This window comes from Pan paniscus, chromosome 5 (assembly GCF_029289425.2).
Source record: "Pan paniscus chromosome 5, NHGRI_mPanPan1-v2.0_pri, whole genome shotgun sequence".
Taxonomy (NCBI): domain Eukaryota; kingdom Metazoa; phylum Chordata; class Mammalia; order Primates; family Hominidae; genus Pan; species Pan paniscus.
In genome coordinates, this window is record NC_073254.2 from 158,330,386 (window position 1) to 158,349,521 (window position 19,136).

The 19,136-nt window shown below is 39.9% G+C and overlaps 1 protein-coding gene across 1 annotated transcript; it reads left to right on the top strand.

The window, feature by feature from the left end:
- The first annotated feature begins 9,459 nt into the window (after positions 1–9,459).
- SMIM28 (small integral membrane protein 28) lies at positions 9,460–15,877 on the top strand. The gene is made up of 2 exons (XM_034963368.3): positions 9,460–9,631; positions 13,944–15,877. Exons 1-2 carry the CDS (start codon positions 9,521–9,523, stop codon positions 14,289–14,291), a joined length of 459 nt encoding a protein of 152 aa, XP_034819259.1. The 5' UTR covers positions 9,460–9,520; the 3' UTR covers positions 14,292–15,877.
- Positions 15,878–19,136: the final 3,259 nt, after the last annotated feature.

Consider the following 19,136-nt stretch of genomic DNA (forward strand, 5'->3'; position numbering starts at 1 on the left):
TTTAAAAAGTCAGGAAACAACAGATGCTGGAGAGGATGTGGAGAAATAGGAACACTTTTACACTGTTGGTGGGAGTGTAAATTAGTTCAACCATTGTGGAAGACAGTGTGGCAATTCCTCAAGGATTTAGAACTAGAAATACCATTTGACCCAGTGATCCCATTACTGGGTATACACACAGGATTATAAATTATGCTACTATAAAGACACATGCACATGTATGTTTATTGCAGCACTGTTCACAATAGCAAAAACTTGGAACCAACCCAAATGTCCATCAATGATAGACTGGATTAAGAAAATGTGGCACATATACACCATGGAATACTATGCAGCCATAAAAAATGATGAGTTCATGTCTTTTCTAGGGACATGGATGAAGCTGGAAACCATCATTCTGAGCAAACTATCACAAGGACAGAAAACCAAACATGGCGTGTTCTCACTCATAGGTGGGAATTGATCAATGAGAACACTTGGACACAGGGCGAGGAACATCACGCATGGGGGCCTGTCTTGGGGTGGGGGCAGGGGGAGGGATAGCATTAGGAGATATGCCTAGTGTAAATGACGAGTTAATGGGTGCAGCAAACCAACATGGCACATGTATACCTATGTAACTAACCTGCACATTGTGCACATGTACCCTAGAACTTAAAGTATAATTTGAAAAAAATATTTAAAGAGCTGATGTCATAACAATATGTTATCTGAAAACAATGGAACTTATTAATAAATCAAAAACAAATGTAAATGAAAAAATCCTCTTACAGGTGGAAATAAGCCTTGAGTCAAAATAAAATTAAAATGTTAAGATATTCAGAATAATGAAAGTTTTACATACCAAAAATTTGGAGATGCAGCTTATAGCACTATATATTCATATTAGTAAAAAAGAAAAGACTAAGTTTCCTGAGGTAAACATTCACCTCAAGAAATTTAGATCAGAATAATAAAGTCAAAGAAAGTAGAAAAGATAAAAATAAGCATAAAAAGTAATAAAATAGAAAGCAAAGACAAAATTAAAAAGCCAAATATGGTTCTTAGAATGTGTGTGTGTATACATATACATATATACACACATACATATATACATATATACACAATGTACAAATGTATCTATACGATATATATATAAAATTGATAAGCCTATATACTATTGCTCAAAGAAGAAAAAAGATTAAAAAGCACAAATAAAATTGGGAAAGAAAAAAGGGGCATAGCCATAGATTCATATGAGAGTAAAAGACCATATCAATGATACCAATAAATTTGAAAATATAAAACTGACCAGTTTCCAGAAAAGTATAATTTTTTGGATATATGGGAACATTACCATGGCTCCAAAAGTCAGAGCTCCATAAAAAGTTACTCAAAAAAGTATTACTCCCCGTTCATTCCTATGACCATATCCCCACTCCTCCACTCTTTCTACCTCATTCCCTTCTACTCCCTGTAGCTAATCAATCTCATTGTTTTTTTCCTTCCTGTGTTTTCTTATAGCCCTTTCTTACATGAATCAACAAATTAGGGATCAGCAAATGAAAGCCTGAGGGCTGTATCTAACCTGCTGCCTGTTTTGTAAACCAAGTATGATTGGAACCCAGTCTCAGTACCCTTCCCGGTAGTATGGGCTGTGATGGCTTTCACACTACAACTGCAGTTGGGTAGTCTCCACCAAGAACATGTGATCTACAAAATCTAAAATATTTGCCACCTGGCCCTTTCCAGAAAAAAGTTAGCTAACCAGTGTTCTAGATGCTCTTTTATCCTTTGCTTTTTAAATTTCATATATCCTGGAAATTATTCCATACCGGTTCACAGAGACATTCTTTATTCTTTTCTCCAGCTGCATAGCACGGCCATCTATGTGGATGCATCACGGCTTATTCGACCACCCTCCTATACATGTGCATTCGGGTTATTGCCGATAGTTTGCACGTACAGCCAACGCTGTGAAAAATAATAATGTGGTATTACAGATCTTTTTTAAACTTCCCCCATACAATTTCTCATAAATATCCAGAAAGAAAACTAGTTTTCATTTGCTACACAAAAACTGATTCAAAGCAGATTTTGAATAATTTTTTCATTGTTGTTTCTTTAAGCTTTTATTTTGCCTCCTGGTTAAAACCTCAAAAATGAGGGCAGGATCAGGAAAAGAAATGTAACGTGGGCCATGCATAGGCTCTCCTGGTACGTTGTAGCCTTGTGAGGCCTCTGGGGGAATGGCCATGCACAGATGACAGGCGAGGTGTCATTTATACCCAATTCCAGTAGTAAAGAGAGTCCAGTGACACAGCACTATTTTGAATGTTTCCCCATGTTTATGTTTTGATTGAGAAGGGAGTTCTCAGTGCATTGTTTGTGCTTCTGTTTTGATTATAAACGATGGATGGAAACTAATTGTGATAGAATACAATAAAACAAAAAAGAGGTAAATGCCTTGAGGTTAGGGACTATCTTTTCTTTTTTGTTTTTTTCCTCCAATCTCTTGTATCACCTTATTCTACCCACAATTGTGCTGTGCTCCGTAGAACTTGGTTATCACTTGTCTACATATGTAGAAACTTCTCCTCTCTGGTTAGCTTGACATGTGAGTAACTTAGTGCCAAAAGAAAATCCTCAGGTTGCTTGAATCTGTCTATATAGTATAGTCCTGATAACATTTTTAGAAACACTGATGCGGAAATAGAGACAAAGTGATTCCCCTTTATTTTTCGCATATATAAAACTTCTGGCCAGGCACCATGGCTCATGCCTGTAATCTCAGAACTTTTGGGGCCAAGGTGAGAGGACTGCTTGAGTCCAGAAATTTGAGAGCAGCCTGGGCAGCATGACAAAACTCTGTCTCTTCAAAAAATACGAAAATTAGCCAGATGCGGTGGCACACGCCTGTAGTCCCAGCTACTCGGGACGCTGAAGTGGGAGGATGGGTTAAGCCCAGGAGGTCAAGGCTGCAGTGAGCTGTGATTTTGTCACTGCACTCCAGCCTGGGTGACAGAGGGAGACGCTGTCTCATTAAAAAAAAAAAAAAAAAAAAATTAAGGCAGAAGATCTTTGCCTTGTATTTTAGGTTAATTATTTATTCCTCCACAGACAAAAATATTTTTAAATTTTCTGTTCAAACTTCCAATTTCATAGATGCCTATACTTTTCCAAAGTAAATTTTATATCAATCATTTTTCTTTTTTCATCATCATTCTTGGTTGGTTTTTAAAAAAATCACTCGTTTATCTTCCTCTTTCCGTCCATATTGCCAATGGATTTACTCAAACTCTTTGTTGCTTTCCTTCTAGATTATCATGGCCAAAGTTTAAGAAAAACAAAGACCAGATCTGTGACCCTTAGATGAACCCTGGGTCTCCGTGGAAGTCTGATCCAGGCAGGGTGATTAGTCACAGTACTGCTTGCAGTCTACTGATTAGTTTTTCTGTCACCCTAATCAAATATAAGCTTATTTAATTCTTATAACAGCATCTTGAGATAGTATAATGACCAGTTTACTAAAATTCAAATGCATTTGCTAATCTGGAAATTGAATGTAGGGGGGGAAAGCTACCTTTTTTGTAGTCATCTGGTTTACTTGAATCATCTCTGACCATTAGTTTTCTGGGGATTTTTCTCTATTATTGGCCTAGAGGGTGAAATGTATAACACAACAACAAACTTCCCTACAGCCAACAAACCCACAACCAATAAGACCAAAAAATGTAGAAGTGTCAGTAGTTCTTGAAAACATAATAGCAAATCAACTGTGTCAAGTTCAAGGAAATTAAGGAAGAAAAACAAAACAAAACAGAGCAGCCAAATGGATCAAAACCTCAATTCATTTTCAAAAAAGAAAGAAGTAAAAGAATAAAGTAGAAAATATAAATACTATTCTATTCTCAGCTCTGAAATACCTAAAGAAGTTTTATAGATAGCTAATCTGATCTTCAGAAATTGTAGTCAGTGTTTGTAATTAACATCAGTCTATAAAAGTTCTGAACAGGAGAATATGAGATGGTTAAAAACTCATGGAAATAAAAGGAAGTGTTCTGTCTTTTAGTGTGAAAAATAAATAATTCGTGAAAAACAAATGAGCATACGCTGTGGAGATCTAAAAAAAAAGACTGTGATCCTTAAAAATCTACAGATTTTAGAATTGAAACACAACAGCTTTCTAGAGTTGAACTATGACAGCATTTCTGTAAGCCATTATAGCAGGTAAAGGCTATTGGCTCTATAGGCTAAGCATGTCTTCATCAGCTGTAAGTCACAGCAGAGACCACTATTTCATGCCACTCCTCAGTGAGTCCTTTTGTAAGTCAGCTAACAATCTCCTAATTTACTTTTGAAATAACACAAAGCTGATTCAAATAACTCTGTAATATTGGATTAACCAATGTGCTGTGGGAATTCAGAGGAAATAGTGATTCATTCTAATTCAGGTGGAGGGCAGGAAATTACAGAATATTACCACAGGGTGGCTTTTATGCAGTTCTTCAAAGATAGGCAAATCTGACAACTATTGTCTTGCTTATGCAACACATATGCATAGAAAAATTACAAAATGTGGATCCTCAGAAATAAAATCCATAGTCCTATGGAAAACCCTAATTTCACTACTTAGAAAAAAAGTGCTTCTATATGCAGATATGCAAATTTATAATAAACATGCAGTTTTCTCTGTGTGTGTGTGTGTGCATGTAGAGAGAGAGAGATGGGATCTCACTATATTGCCCAGGCAACACACCTGGCCTAAATATGCAGTTTCCTGACACATTTCTTATAATATGTTGTGAACATGTTTGCATCTTTCTTTCAGGTGATAATATATCCTTATATGTTTATATCTTAAATTAGCCAGATCTCATTTTGTAGACATTTTCTTTCCAGTTGTTTGTTGGTATAGACATGTAAGATGTGTTAAAATGTCTTTCAACAATATATATCTTTGAATACTTAGATTACATCTTTGAATATTCAGATTATTATTATTTTATTTTAATTTTATTTGAGACACAGTCTTGCTCTGTAGCCCAGGCTGGAGTGCAGTGGCGTGATCTTGGCTCACTGCAACCTCTGCCTCCCAAGTTCAAGCTATTCTCCTGTCTCAGCCTCCCAAGTAGCTGGGACTACAGGCGTGCCTGGCTAATTTTTGTATTTTTAGTAGAGATGGGGTTTCATCATGTTGGCCAGGCTGGTCTCGAACTCCTGACCTCATGGTCCGCCCACCTCAGCCTCCCAAAGTGCTGGGATTACAGACGTGAGCCACCGCGCCCGGCCTATCAGATTATCTTTTAGGAGGAATCCCTAGAAGTGGATTTGCTGAGGGCTGACACCAGAGTTACCAATGTTCTCTTTTCTCTAAAATCTATTAACTTGTTCCGACTATATCACCTTTTCTTCATGACATGTCACTGTCCAGCTACTGCACCATTTCTCTGTTCCATTTTCAAGCAGAATAACCCTAGGTGTTTAAAGAATCTCCAATTCTTCTCCTTTCTCTCTTAAAACCATTCTAATCAGGCTTTCCCCCCAGCCACTCCATCAAAACTCCTCTTGTCCAAATAACCAACCATCATGCCCCCCCACATATATACACATACTCACATTGTGTCAAATCCAATATGAAATCTCATTCATCATCTTACTTGATCAGACAGTAACTTTTGAGATAGATGATCATTTTCCTCTTCCAGATACATTTTCTCACTTGGATTCCAGGACACCACACACTCTTGGTTTCCCTTTCAGCTCACTGGACACTCACTCTGCCTCCTCATCCTATTGACCCACATTATCTGGGTGATCTCATTAAGTCTCCTAGCTTTAAAAACCATCTCCTTGCCTATAAGTTCCAACTAGTGTCTCTTGTCTAGTCCTCACCCTTAAACTAAAACACAAATATCCAAACTCGTACACACTGAAAACTTACCATATCTATTAACAACTCCTGATCTTTATTCCTCCTGCTTTAAAAAACAAAACCCCACCCCAATCTTTCCCTTCTCTGTAAATAACTATGGCCATCCCTGCAGCTGCTCAAGCCTAAGATCTTAGAATTATTCTAAATCATTCTTTATCTTACACCACCTTCAGTTTTTCAAGAAATCTTATTGTCTCTATCCCTAAAACATACTTAGAATCTAGACTCTCACCACTTTTGATGCAGGATTTTTGACCCCTTTGCGGGACTCATGACAGGGGTGCCCATTTACTCAGACCATCCCATTTGGTCCCTCGTGGGAGGGAGCATGTAGGCAAGCAAGTGCAGGAACTGGCCAGCCGTTTTAGTGCCAGCAGTACCAAACCTCAAGGCCCCAGAGGGAGTGTTACAATGCTCTCTTAGCTCCACCATCTGCAGACAGCAGTGTGTTATCAGCTCAGTGGGCCCCTTTGCCTTGTCACATGGGGTGGCTGCCTTTCAACAGCAAGGGCAAAGGGCCAGTGTGACAGTCTTTTTGGGTACCTTCACTTGGTGGGTCCCGAATTCTTGTCCGGTGCCCAAGAAGAATGAGGTCATGCAGACCAAATGAAGGATGGGGAAAGTGAAGAATTTTATTGAGCAGTGAAAGTGGTTCTTAGTAAAGAGGGGAGCTGGAAAGGCAATGGGAAGGGCAGGTCACTCTCCCCTGAAGTCAAGTTGCCTCTCTTAACATCCAGCCATTGTCTCTGAAGTCAAGTGACCTCTCAATGTCCAGCTGTTTCTCCTCTCTACCAGTTGAGTCTCGGGTCTTTATAGGCACAGGATCGGGGGAGCAGACCACAGGTAGTTTTGGAAAAGGCAACATTCGATTGGTAAAAAGACATTCTTCAGAAAGAACCAATCAGGAGAGAGCAGGCAAACAGGGAGAGAAGTTCTCACTTTGAGCCACGGGTTTCAGGTTTTTGGGCTTGAAGCTGGGGCTTTACGAGGGACCTACCCCTGTCTGCCTAGTTTCTCTGCCTCCTGTCTCCATCACTTTTACTGCTCCTACTCTGGTCTAGTATTCCTTTCCTGAATTATTAAGAGCCCCTAACTAGTCTCCCTGCATTTGCCCTTAATCCCTTTATCTAGTTACAACACAGAGGCCTGAGTGATCCTTTTAAAATGGAAGTCAGGGCCGGATGTGGTGGCTCATGCCTGTAATCCCAGCACTTTGGGAGGCTGAGGTGGACAGATCACGAAGTCAGGAGATCGAGACCATCCTGGCTAACACGGTGAAACCCCATGTCTACTAAAAATACAAAAAAATTAGCCAGGCATAGTGGCAGGTGCCTGTAGTCCCTGCTACTCAAGAGGCTGAGGCAAGAGAATGGCGTGAACCTGGGAGGCGGAGCTTGCAGTGAGCCGAGATTGTGCCACTGCACTCCAGCCTGGATGACAGAGCAAGACTCTGTCTCAAAAAAAAAAAAAAAAAAGAAGTCAGATCTTACCACTCCTCTGCTCAAAACTCTGTATAGCTCCTCCATTTCGCCTAGAGTAAAAGCCAAAATTCTCCCAATGCTCTATAAACCCTGAACTCAATGTCACCTTCTGACCCCCAACAGATCCTCTCTGATTTCATCCTCTACTTTTTTTCTCCTAGTTCACTGCTCCAGCCCACCCAGACCTACTAGCCATTTGGTGAAGGAACCATGCATGTGCCTGCTTCAGGGCCTTTGCACTGGCTGTTCCCTGGGTCTGCAATGTTTTTTCATCCAATATCTTCATAGCTCGGTCCCTTGCTGCCTTCAGGTCTTTGCTCAAATACCACTTTACCTCTGAGGTTCTAAGTGATGTGCTCTTTTCAAAGGGCCTCCTCCCTTCTATGCTTACTGTCCATTTTCTGCTTTTTCCCCATAATATATCTCTTCTTCTGATACTTTTTTTTATTTGTGCATTTGTTATTTTTTTGACCCCAAAATGTATTCATAAGTGCAGGAATTTTTCTCTAATTTGTTCAATACTGGAAGAGAGTCAATGTTACAGATACGTATTTAATGCTTTTAATGCAGACCTCAATTTGCTTCTAAAGAAATGAAGGTACAGTGTTTAAATAAGTAGACAAGGTGGAGAAGGATGGCTCATGTTGAGGCCACAGTATTGACAAAGCCACTGAAATGCAAGAAAGCAAACTGGTGCGCTGGATGCCAGGTGTTTCTGATGTGTCAAGGGTGGGATACAGGATCTATTTAAAATAGGAACACATAAATGGAACAAGGCAATATTTTAATGGAAAGCACAAAATCAGCTTACTCCACAATAAGAAAGAAGAAGATGAAATGAAATGAAAAGAGTTCCACACGAGGATACTGACTGAGGTACTGGGACACTTAATGAAAACTTTCACCATAAAAAAGTTGACAAAGTACTAAATTCTGTTTGGGAGGGCAGCTGTCTTTGAAAAGTTAAGAAGTCTATGGCCATACCACCCTGAACGTGCTGGATCTCATCTGAGAAAGTAATGAAAACTACGGCTTCTCCCAAGAAAATTGCACATATCTACAAAGTTTGGAGAGTCTACAACCTCCTGAAACCTATGCATGAACCACCACAGGCCAGTCATTAAGAATCTCAATCAAGATTAAAAAAAGAATCCTGGTTAAGAAATATTATTTCAGCATGATAATCACTTGTACAGAAATGATGCTTAGATAAGGATATGGGTGATTGTAACATTGAGTTATAACATTTTGCATAGATCTTTGTTTTTTTTTCTTTTTAAATTGCTCAGACTATTCTCTATAACAATTGTGCAATCTTTGAAGCTGAAGTTTATTCCACTAAAAGAGAATTCAACCACCATATCTTAAATAATATGTAGAATCAAGTATCCCAAAATCAACTCAGTGAACATTCAGATTGAAAACTCCTTGTTTTAAGCTTGATATCAATAACATTATGAAGTTCACAAGATAATCAGAAGGAAGACTATTTAGGTACTGGTAATTCGATTTTTTAAAAAATTGAAATTGGCAAACATTCCATCCAAACAATCTAAGCTATGGTCTGTCTTCTGTACAACTTTATCACTAGGCATCTTTCATCTGAATAATTCAGTAAAATATTAATAATGAGTCTTTGCTTTTCTACCAAATATCCCTTCTCTCTGTAAAACAGAATCCAGAAATAATTAGTGGGAAATTCAGCTTGAGTAGTTTTCCTTGGTCAGATAGGTCTCTAGAGAGAGGTGTGGTAAGCAAAGGGAAAGGGTCTTATTTACATCCTAAATATAAACAGCTCTTTATTCACTGAGGCCATTCTTTGCACTGTAGTAATGCTGGTGCAGAAAACTCTCTTGTCTGAAATCTATTCCATATCTGATATCTGATGCCAACCCCTATAGTGATAAAGGCCACAGACACAAATCCAGAGGCACCAAATCTAAACAGTCTCCTGAGAGGTCTCTCTGGTTGGTTTCTTTCCCCTGTTGCCATTCATCAGAGGACGAGTTTACCAACAGCCATCAGCCAAGCACATCCAAACTGGATCCAGGCCAAGAGCAAGCAGCATTGTTGAAATCTGGACAGCAAGGTGGAAGGGTGGCCAGGGCATCAGCTGGATGAAAACATGCGGGGACTGCTGGGCAGCAGCTGGAAGAAGTTTGGACATGCTGGCCGGGGGACATATGAGTGGTTAACCAGCGAGCCCAGCCTGCCTCTCCTGGAGACCCAGCTGCAGGTCTGTACTTATGACTTAAGTCTTTTCTTCCCCAAAGCATCTTCATCAGTTTTAAAATCCATAATATCTATGGTTTTAGGATCATAAAATGTAGTGGCAGCATTTTGTCTTACAGCTATAACAAAAATAGGAATTCACTGATTGGCATGGTCTAAAGGGGATAAATTGAAAGTTGCATTTTTTGGACAAGGATACATTCAAGTAAAACTTGGCACAACTATATCCTAGGAACACTTGATATCTGAAATATGTTGAAGAACACCTGAAAGCAGCAGTCAACAGAGGTGTTACAACAGAAATGCCTCAGTGTTATAACTTTGCTCTTTGCTCAATAAGCAATGTCTACATATACAAAAATTAGAGCCTCTCTTTGGTCCTGGCTGTGTATTAACCACTGTTTTTAAGTGTTAGCAGAAACCATGCATCTTACTTCAGGTAAGACAGCAGGGGGTTAAAGAGATTTTGTCTCTCACTAAGAAATGCAGCAGCCGCTTTTGCTTTGTCTGGCGAATCACCAGTGCAGTCTCCGTAGGAAGCAGCACTAAGGACAAATATTTGTACAAACCTAAAACCTAAGAATTAATTTTATAATCAGAGGAGAAATGAGTGACACCGCCGACAACACAAGAAAGAAGGAAATCAAACTATTTTCTTGCTTTCTGGAAAACCAACTGGTGAGATTAGTATTTAAGTTCTCCAAAACCACATTTTACAGAAAAAAATACATAAATATATATTGATGTGGATATTGAGATATCCTTTAGCAGTTACACCTTTAATTGGACATTTCTTTAAAACATCCCCTGAACAACAAATGCCTTTAGCCAATATAAACATCAGAAAAACATTAAAAGTTAAAAAATAACTTTGAGGCGGGTAAGCAAATTAGGATATTTGACTAAAAAAGACATCCTTTCCACATTAAAAAAAAACATCCAACAATTCTAAGTAATATAAATAATTAAATAAGCAAATTAAGGATACTGTAATGAATTTGTCTGATAGCACTGGGCCTCTCTTAACTGGAAAAGTCCTTTGTCTCAAGAAATTGTACTAGTTTGCTGTATAAAAGTCTTCTAATGCCACTTGCTATGTGGACAAATTTAACTCAGCCAATGGAATAACTGATTACAGCAGGGACTGTGGTATTTCTCCTTTCCCAAATTTTTGCAACTAGTATTGAGAATACCTTAAGTAGCATAATTATAAACAAAGCGTCTATTACATAAAACCTTTTAAATAGAACATTAAGTATCTGTATATTCTATGCATACTGACTTTCTATGATACAATAGAGAATTTAAAATTTATGGCCACAACTGATCAGAAACTGTTATCATCCATATTATTGATAGAGAATGAAATAAAAATAGATTATGAGAAATGGTCCATGCTTATCAGGGTTTAAGTATTAAAAGAGATAATAGCCAAAGCTATTATTGAATTATTAAGCTAGTATAAGCTATTAAGCTATTATTTAATCATTAAAAATGTTAAAACATTTTTTGGTGATTCATCTAGAAAGAAAAAGCAAATTATAGTTAAAATGTTCTTACTCCAACTTGATTTCTTAATAATTATAGCAAATTTATGGGTTCATCTACTCTTACAGTTTTTGTAATCAAAGTCCTTATTATGTCACAACAGATTTTAAGTTAATAATTCTGATATCAAATTAGATTTTATGTAAGAAAACAGAAGGAATTTATAGTTTAGAAATTTAACAATCACATACATAAAACGTAAGAGACTTTTTCTGAAAATATGTATTTATTAAAATATAAATTTAGTTATGCCAGATTTTATTTTCTAGCCTCACCAATAAATTTCTAGATTTCTCTGACTATCTTTAGTATTTTAGGTTTAGTAAACTTGACTGCTCGAGTCACTGAAATATAAATATATAAGTACTATCACCAAGTGCTTTATGCACTTTAATTCATTTACTTCTCATGCTAACCCTTGAAAACGGATGTTATTAATTCCATTTTATAGAAGAGAAAGCCTAGGCCCAGAGAAGGCAAGTGAACAGTCCATAGTCACACAGGTGTTAGAACATTATAGGAATTCAAACACAGAGCTGTCAACCCCCAAAGATGATGCTCTGCTTCTCAAGAACACTATTTTTATGTTCTTTAAGCTAAAATATCTTAATTCATATCCTACCAAGGACAAAATATCTGGAAATATAAATATTAAATAAACCATCTAATTTCAAGTCAAAACCACACACATAGTTATAAAGTCTTTAGGGAATAACAAAAGATTATACAAACATCTAGCATTATAAAACACTGGCTAGGGCCGGGCGCAGTGGCTCATGCCTGTAATCCCAGCACTTTGGGAGGCCGAGGTGGGCGGATCATGAGGTCAGGAGATCGAGACCATCCTGGCTAACACGGTGAAACCCCGTCTGTACTAAAAATACAAAAAATTAGCCGGGCGTGGTGGCGGGTGCCTGTAGTCCCAGCTACTTGGGAGGCTGAGGCAGGAGAATGGCGTGAACCTGGGAAGCAGAGCTTGCAGTGAGCCGAGATCGCACCATTGCACTCCAGTCTGGGCGACAGAGCGAGACCCCGTCTCTAAATAAATAAATAAATAAATAAATAAAATGCAGGCTAGATAAACCAGTCTCCTAAGAGGTCATGACCTGCAAAACATGTGTCCTTTCCACCAAAATCAAGGAGTGAACCTCATCTCTCATAGTTTATGAGGGTTTTTTGTGTGTGTGTGTGTTTTTTTTGAGACGGAGTCTCACTTTGTTGTCCAGGCTGGAGTGAAGTGGCACAATCTCGGCTCACTGCAAGCTCTGCCTCCTGAGTTCAAATGATTCTCTTGCCTCAGCCTCCCCAGTAGCTAGGATTACAGGTGCCCACCACCACGCCCTGCTAATTTTTTTTGTACTTTTAGTAGAGACGGGGTTTTACCATGTTGGCCAGGCTGGTTTCAAACTCCTGACCTCAAGTGATCCTCCCACCTCAGCCTCCCGAAGTCCTGGGATTACAGGCATGAGCCACTGAGCCTGGCCTAGGTTTTCTTTTAAATAAGCAAGGAGCTTAATATTCTGTTTGCTTATTTTAAACATAATTACAAGGCTTTAAAATATTTTATTTTCCTCTATAGTAGATACTAACATTTACACTTGTTACTATATGCTTTATAAAAGAGAGAAACTTTTTAATACTTCATTATTTCTTAGTAGCCTTATTAAAGGCAGTCTCTGTGCAATTAGGAACAGTATTTTTTTTTAACGTTGCTTTTCTACTTTGCTGTTTAAGCATCATTTCATGCCTATTGCATTATTTATGCCATCAGGAGCCATTATCATTTCTGTGAGCTAATATTATAAAATCGATACCTTTTAGGTTGCCCAAGAATTTATCTGTAATTCTTTGTCTGTAAAAAGGTAAAATGTTTTCATATTTATCCTACAAGTTTTACAAAAACAAATTTAAGGAATTTTTAAAATCTCATTCATCATAAGCACCATCAAATCCAAATTCAGTTATTTACATTTGACATGCATGTAATATTTACATGTGCTATGAACACATAATGAGATTTTGTTCCAGAATTAAAGAACTTAAGTGAGTCCCACATGATCCGTTAGTGGCAATAAATCATAATTGGTCTCATTCTAAATAAAATAAGTACATAAATAGTAAGAATTTTCTTTCAAGAAAATGAACAGCGGACCTACTAACTAAAATTTATTTCAATATTTTTACTTCGTGGAAATTTTGTAAGATCTCATCAACATATACTTTTTGACATTCTGAATTCACACTTTATTGTGTAAATTAATATTATTTCATATAGGCTTAAGCTCACTGGCATAAGTAAATGATAGTGATTTTTTAGAGTGAGTAATAATGGAAAAAAGAATGAAAGATGAGAGGGAACTTCAGGGCCTTAGAAATGCGAGGCCTTGGCCGGGTGCGGTGGCTCACGCCTGTAATCCCAGCACTTTGGGAGGCCAAGGGAGGCGGATCACTTGAGGTCAGGAGTTTGAGACCAGTCTGGCCAACATGATGAAACCCTGTCTCTACTAAAAATACAAAAATTAGCCGGGCATGGTGGCGCATGCCTGTAATGCCAGCTACTCGGGAGGCTGAGGCAGGAGAATTGCTTGAACTCTGGGGACGGAGGTTGCAGTGAGCCAAGATTGCGCCATTGCCTCCAGCCTGGGTGACAGAGCAAGACTGTGTCTCAAAAAAAAAAAAAAAAAAAAAAAAGAAAGAAAGAAAGAAAAAAAAGAAATGCGAGGCCTTCTTTCCACATTTGCTAACTAGGCTTCCTTCCCTAATTCCAGGGCACCCAGGGGGTGAGCTCCACCCAGGAGGATGTGGAGCCCTTCCTGTGCATCCTTCTGCCGGCCACCATCCTGCTCTTCCTGGCATTTCTGCTGTTGTTCCTGTACCGCCGCTGCAAGTCCCCGCCGCCCCAGGGGCAGGTGTTCAGCATTGACCTACCAGATCACCCACCTGCAGGAGAGGTGACAGACCTCCTGCCCGGCCTGGCCTGGAGCAGTGAGGACTTCCCCTACTCCCCACTGCCCCCGGAGGCCACTTTCCCCTCCCAGTGTTTACCGCCCTCCTACGAAGAGGCCACCAGAAATCCTCCTGGGGAGGAGGCCCAGGGATGCAGTCCTTCAGTATGAAAAGGGCTCACCTGGACTGGAAGAGCAAAAATAAACTGCTCTTGGGAATCATACAAAACACAGCTCTCCACCTTTAATACAGCACCCATGAGAAGAGGGAGAAGGGCCCCTAGATCCAAGAAGCTGCTATTCATTGGCCAACCTCTGACAATGGGGCACTTCAGGCTGAGGGCAAAGCTTGGCAAATGCCAATCTGGTTAACCTATCTTCACATTCCTTAGGGGAAAGTTTCCCAGGTTCTTCTAAAGATGACTGCACTCTCCTAAAATGTATAACACTCCTGAGAAAAAAAGGAAAGTTCTATGTGAGTTGAAAAAAAAAAAAAAACAATTACTAATGAGCACAGGAACAGGCTCTGAAGGGCAAGAAAAAAAACTCTGGACCAGCCAAAGGTAACTACTTTTGCCACCAAATAGAACTTTTCTTCCCTCACCAGTTTTTCAGGGTTTCATGGTTTGTTTCACTTCTGTATGAATGCTCCAAGATACAGAGAGTTCTAGAAGGAGTAAAAGACATCTCTAGAACTGCAGGGGATAGTTGTGTTGTAAATAACGGTGAAATATATTACAATATTAGCAATGAAAGTGTAGATATTCGCAAACATTTTAGTTAAAAAATAATAATAAAGCTGTCCAAAGTTATCTTCTTTGTAGTGTCACCTTGCTTATTTGTCTTCTGATTTGCTTCCTTGAATGGGGGAGGGATGTGGCTTAGTGACATGGGATTGTCTCACACTAGGATATTATGGGTCATCTGACAGTGCTGTGGCAAAAGAGAGAGCTTCTGCTATAACACATTATCTTATTAGACATCACTTTTATTATATAACACTACCATGTAATAAGTCATGTATAGCACTGTGACTGAATTTGTAGGCTTCACCAAGCAACAATGACAGCAGAAATCAGGTTAATATCGGAAAGGAAAGGTCAATATTTTGGATTACACGGTAAAGAAAAAACCATTAGTTCCAATAGGGACCTTATAGCCACATAGTTCAAATTCTTGCTTTATAGATATCAAAGCTAGAGCTTAGAGAGGTTAAGTGACTTGCCCAACGTAACATACCTCGTAAGAGGCAGAGCCAAGAACAGAAGCCTGGCCTCTCTGTCCTGGGCAGAAGCATCTTCCACTGTGCCAGATGTTCTCCCCAGAAAATTGCAAAGGTCAAATTTCAGCCCGGGCTCCTGGAGGATCAGGGCTCTCAGAAGGATTAGCACAGTTGAGAGTGGAATTGATATTGTTACAAGATCTCCCTCTGTGATTTTTCTTTTTCTTTCTTGAGACAGGGTCTTGCTCTGTCACCCAGGCTGGAGTGCAGTGGCACAAATACGGCTAACTGCTGCCTTGACCTCCTGGGCTCAAGTGATCCTCCCACTTCAGCCCCCTGAGAGGCTGGGACCATAGGTGTGCACCACCATGCCCAGCTAATTTTTATTTTTATTTTATAGAGACAGGATCTTGCCTTCTTGCCCAGGCTAGTCTTAAACTCTTAGGCTCAAGCAGTCCTCCCGTCTCAGCCTCCCAAAGTGCTAGAATTACAGCTGTGAGCCCCCACGCCTGGCCTCCTCAGTGATTTTTCAAATAAGGAGACATAGGTGGGTATTACCACTTGGGAGGTACATCAAAATACCCATGGAGGTGACAAGGGAAAGCAGGAAGTGACATGTATAGTCTTAAACTCTTATTCAATGCTAGAATATTTTTGAAAACAATTTTTATTATTTTCACAATGCAAAATTCAAAACTAGACATTGTTTGATGGTTCAAAATGAACAAAAAATGGTGGCTTAAAAAAATCATTTTGGGGCCAGGCATGGTGGCTCACACCTGTAATTCTGGCATTTAGGGAGGCTGAGGTGGGAGGATCTTCTGCCTGGACAATGCAGTGAGACACCATTTCTCCAAAAAGAAAAAAAAAATTCGCCAGGTGTGGTGGTGCATACCTGTGGTCTCACCTAGTTGAGAGGCTGAGGTGGGAGGATTGCTTGGGCCCAGGATGTTGAAGCTGCAGTGGGCTGTGATCGTGTCATTGCACTCCAGTGTGGGTGACAGAACTAGACCCTGTCTCAAAAAAAAGTCATTTTAGCATGAACATTTTTATACTAGATATGCAATGTGGTAAAGTTTAAAACAACAGAGTAGGCAAAAATAGAATACTTTAAAAAATGTAACCTCATAGAAATAATAGTTGTGGTTTTGAAGACTAAAGCAAAATATAATCTATTTAGGTGAAAATCAATAGGTTTTCTTTTAGGGAAATGGTACTGACCAATTCTCTAGTGTTCTTTATAGGAAATAAACAAATGGAAATTCAAGAAGCTCAGCACACAGCCTTCTTCAGAATTTTTTGTTGTTGTTGTTACAGAGTCTCGCTCTGTCACCCAGGCTGGAGTGCAGTGGCGTGAGCTGGGCTTACAGCAACTTCTGCCTCCCAGGTTCAAGTAATTCTCCTGCCTCAGCCTCCCAGATAGCTGGAATTACAGGCACGTGCCATCACGCCTAGCTAATTTTTGTATTTTTAGTAGAGACGGGGTTTCACCACGTTGACCAGGCTGGTCTCAAACTCCTGACCTGACCACCCACCTCAGCCTCCCAAAGTGCTGGGATTACAGGCATGAGCCACCATGCCTGGCCCGCAATTTTTTTTTAATCCCAAGAATCTAGTTCTGTGAGAGACCCAGTTGATTGTTTCCCAATTGCCATTCTTCCTTCCTCCTTGCTCACAGAACCCTAATTTGGTTCTGGGATCCTGAGACTACCTGCTTAAGGCAGGCTGGGCCATTCTAAAACCCTGGGGGTGCATCATGACATTTAATTAGGCGATTTTTAATTCACTCACCAGGGACTGATTTGGTCTTTGGGACCTAAAGGGATACCTACAAGGGAGAAGGGACTCATTCTAGAAAAGTTTGCCTCACTATTTAAAAATAAACACATGGAAAGAAATTCCCTTGCTCTCTGCTGGATGCGCATCTGTCTGTGATGATGTTGTAGAGCGGCTGAACTGACCCTGCAACTGTCTACATTTTAATGATAGAATACCTTTCCTACCGTTTTTTTGTTTTTGTTTTTTGAGACAGGGCCTTGCTCTGCCTGCCAGGCTGGAGTACAGTGGCACAATCTTGGCTCAGTGCAGCTTCAACCTCCCCGGCTCAAGCCATCCTCCTGCCTCAGGTCCCTGAGGAGCTGGGACTACAGGCATATGCCACCACACCTGGCTAATTTTTGTATTTTTTGTAGAGATAGGGTTTTGCCACGTTGCCGAGGATGGTCTTGAACGCCTTGGCTCAAGCGGTCCGCTCACCTCGGCCTCCCAAAGTGCTGCTGGTATTACAGGCATGAGCCACCATACCCAGCCCTTTCCCACTGGTTTAAGCCATTTAAGCCAGGCTTGCTACTTGAAGACAAAAGCATCCCAACTGCTACAATTTCTCTTTTTTGTTGTTGTTTTTTGTTTTTTTGAGATGGAGTCTCGCTCTGTCACCCGGGCTGGAGTGCAGTAGTGCAATCTCGGCTCACTGCAGCCTCCACCTCCCAAGTTCCAGCGATTCTCCTGCCTCAGCCTCCCAGGTGGCTGGGACTACAGGAACGTGTCACCACGCCCAGCTAATTTTTGTATTTTTAGTAGAGACAGGGTTTCACCATGTTGGCCAGGCTGGTCTCGAACTCCTGACCTCAAGTGAACCGCCTGCCTCAGCCTCCCAAAGTGCTAGAACTACAGGCATGAGCCCCCGCGCCCGGCTGCTACAATTTCTAACTAAGGAGATGCATTGCCATGTTTTAAAATGTTCTGATAAGACATGTAAAATAAGTAACCAATGCTAGGACTCATTAAAAATGTTATCAGTGATTTAGGGAAAGAAACATTTTATCTTATGGAACCAAACTGAAGCAGTGAAGCAAATAAACTATAAACTAGGGGTTGCCAGACTATCTGGCCTGCAGAGCAAATCCCACTTGCAACCTGTTTCTGTATATCCTGCAGAACGATTTTTGCATTTTTAAATGTTGAAAAAACATAAAAAGGAGAATATTTCATGACACATGAAAATTACATAAATTCAAATCACAGTGTCTAGAAATAAAGTTTTATTAAACGCAGCCATGTTCACTTGCCTGTGGCTGTTTTCATGCTATGAGGTTAGAGTTGAGTATTTGCAACACAGACTATTTGACCCGCAAAGCCTAAAGCATTTACTGTCTGATCCTTCAGAGAAAAAGTTTGCTGGTGACTGGACACAGTGGCTCATGCCTGTAACCACTTTGGGAGGCTGAGGAGGGAGGATTGCTTGAGGCCAGGAGTTTAAGACTAGCCTGGGGAACATAGCAAGGCCCCCCCCCACCCCACCATCTCTACAAAAATTAAAAAAAAAAAAAGTTTGCTAGCTCTTGGATTGTAACTTTAATTGCATAGTAAAATCACTTGGAGGAAATTTTAGAACTCTGATACCAGGACCCACACAGACCAATTACATAGAAATAGAGCCAGCAGTGACCAGGTGCGGTGGCTTATGCCTGTAATCCCAGCACTTTGGGAGGCTGAGGCAGGAGGAAGACTTGAGCCCAGAAGTTCGAGACCAGCCTGGGCAACATAGCAAGAACCCATCTCTACCAAAAAAAATTTTAATTAAAAAAAAAATAAAAACAAGAAATAAAGCCAGTGATTCTAATATGAAGCCAAGATTGAAAGCAATTACTCTAGGTAATATGAGTGAGCCACAAAATACAGGTGAGTTTCAATGCAGACAGATTTTTGTTAACAGGTTTAGAGAAAATGAGATCTGTATATACATTTTTGGGCCTTCACTTATAAGCCAACATTCTCTGTAAACTGTTTCCTGA

Coding starts and splice junctions, on each gene's coding strand:
- SMIM28 (XM_034963368.3), top strand. CDS start 9,521: ATGCGGGGACTGCTGGGCAGCAGCTGGAAGAAGTTTGGACATGCTGGC. Junction 9,632..13,943: donor TCCTGGAGACCCAGCTGCAG/GTCTGTACTTAT, acceptor CCCTAATTCCAG/GGCACCCAGGGGGTGAGCTC.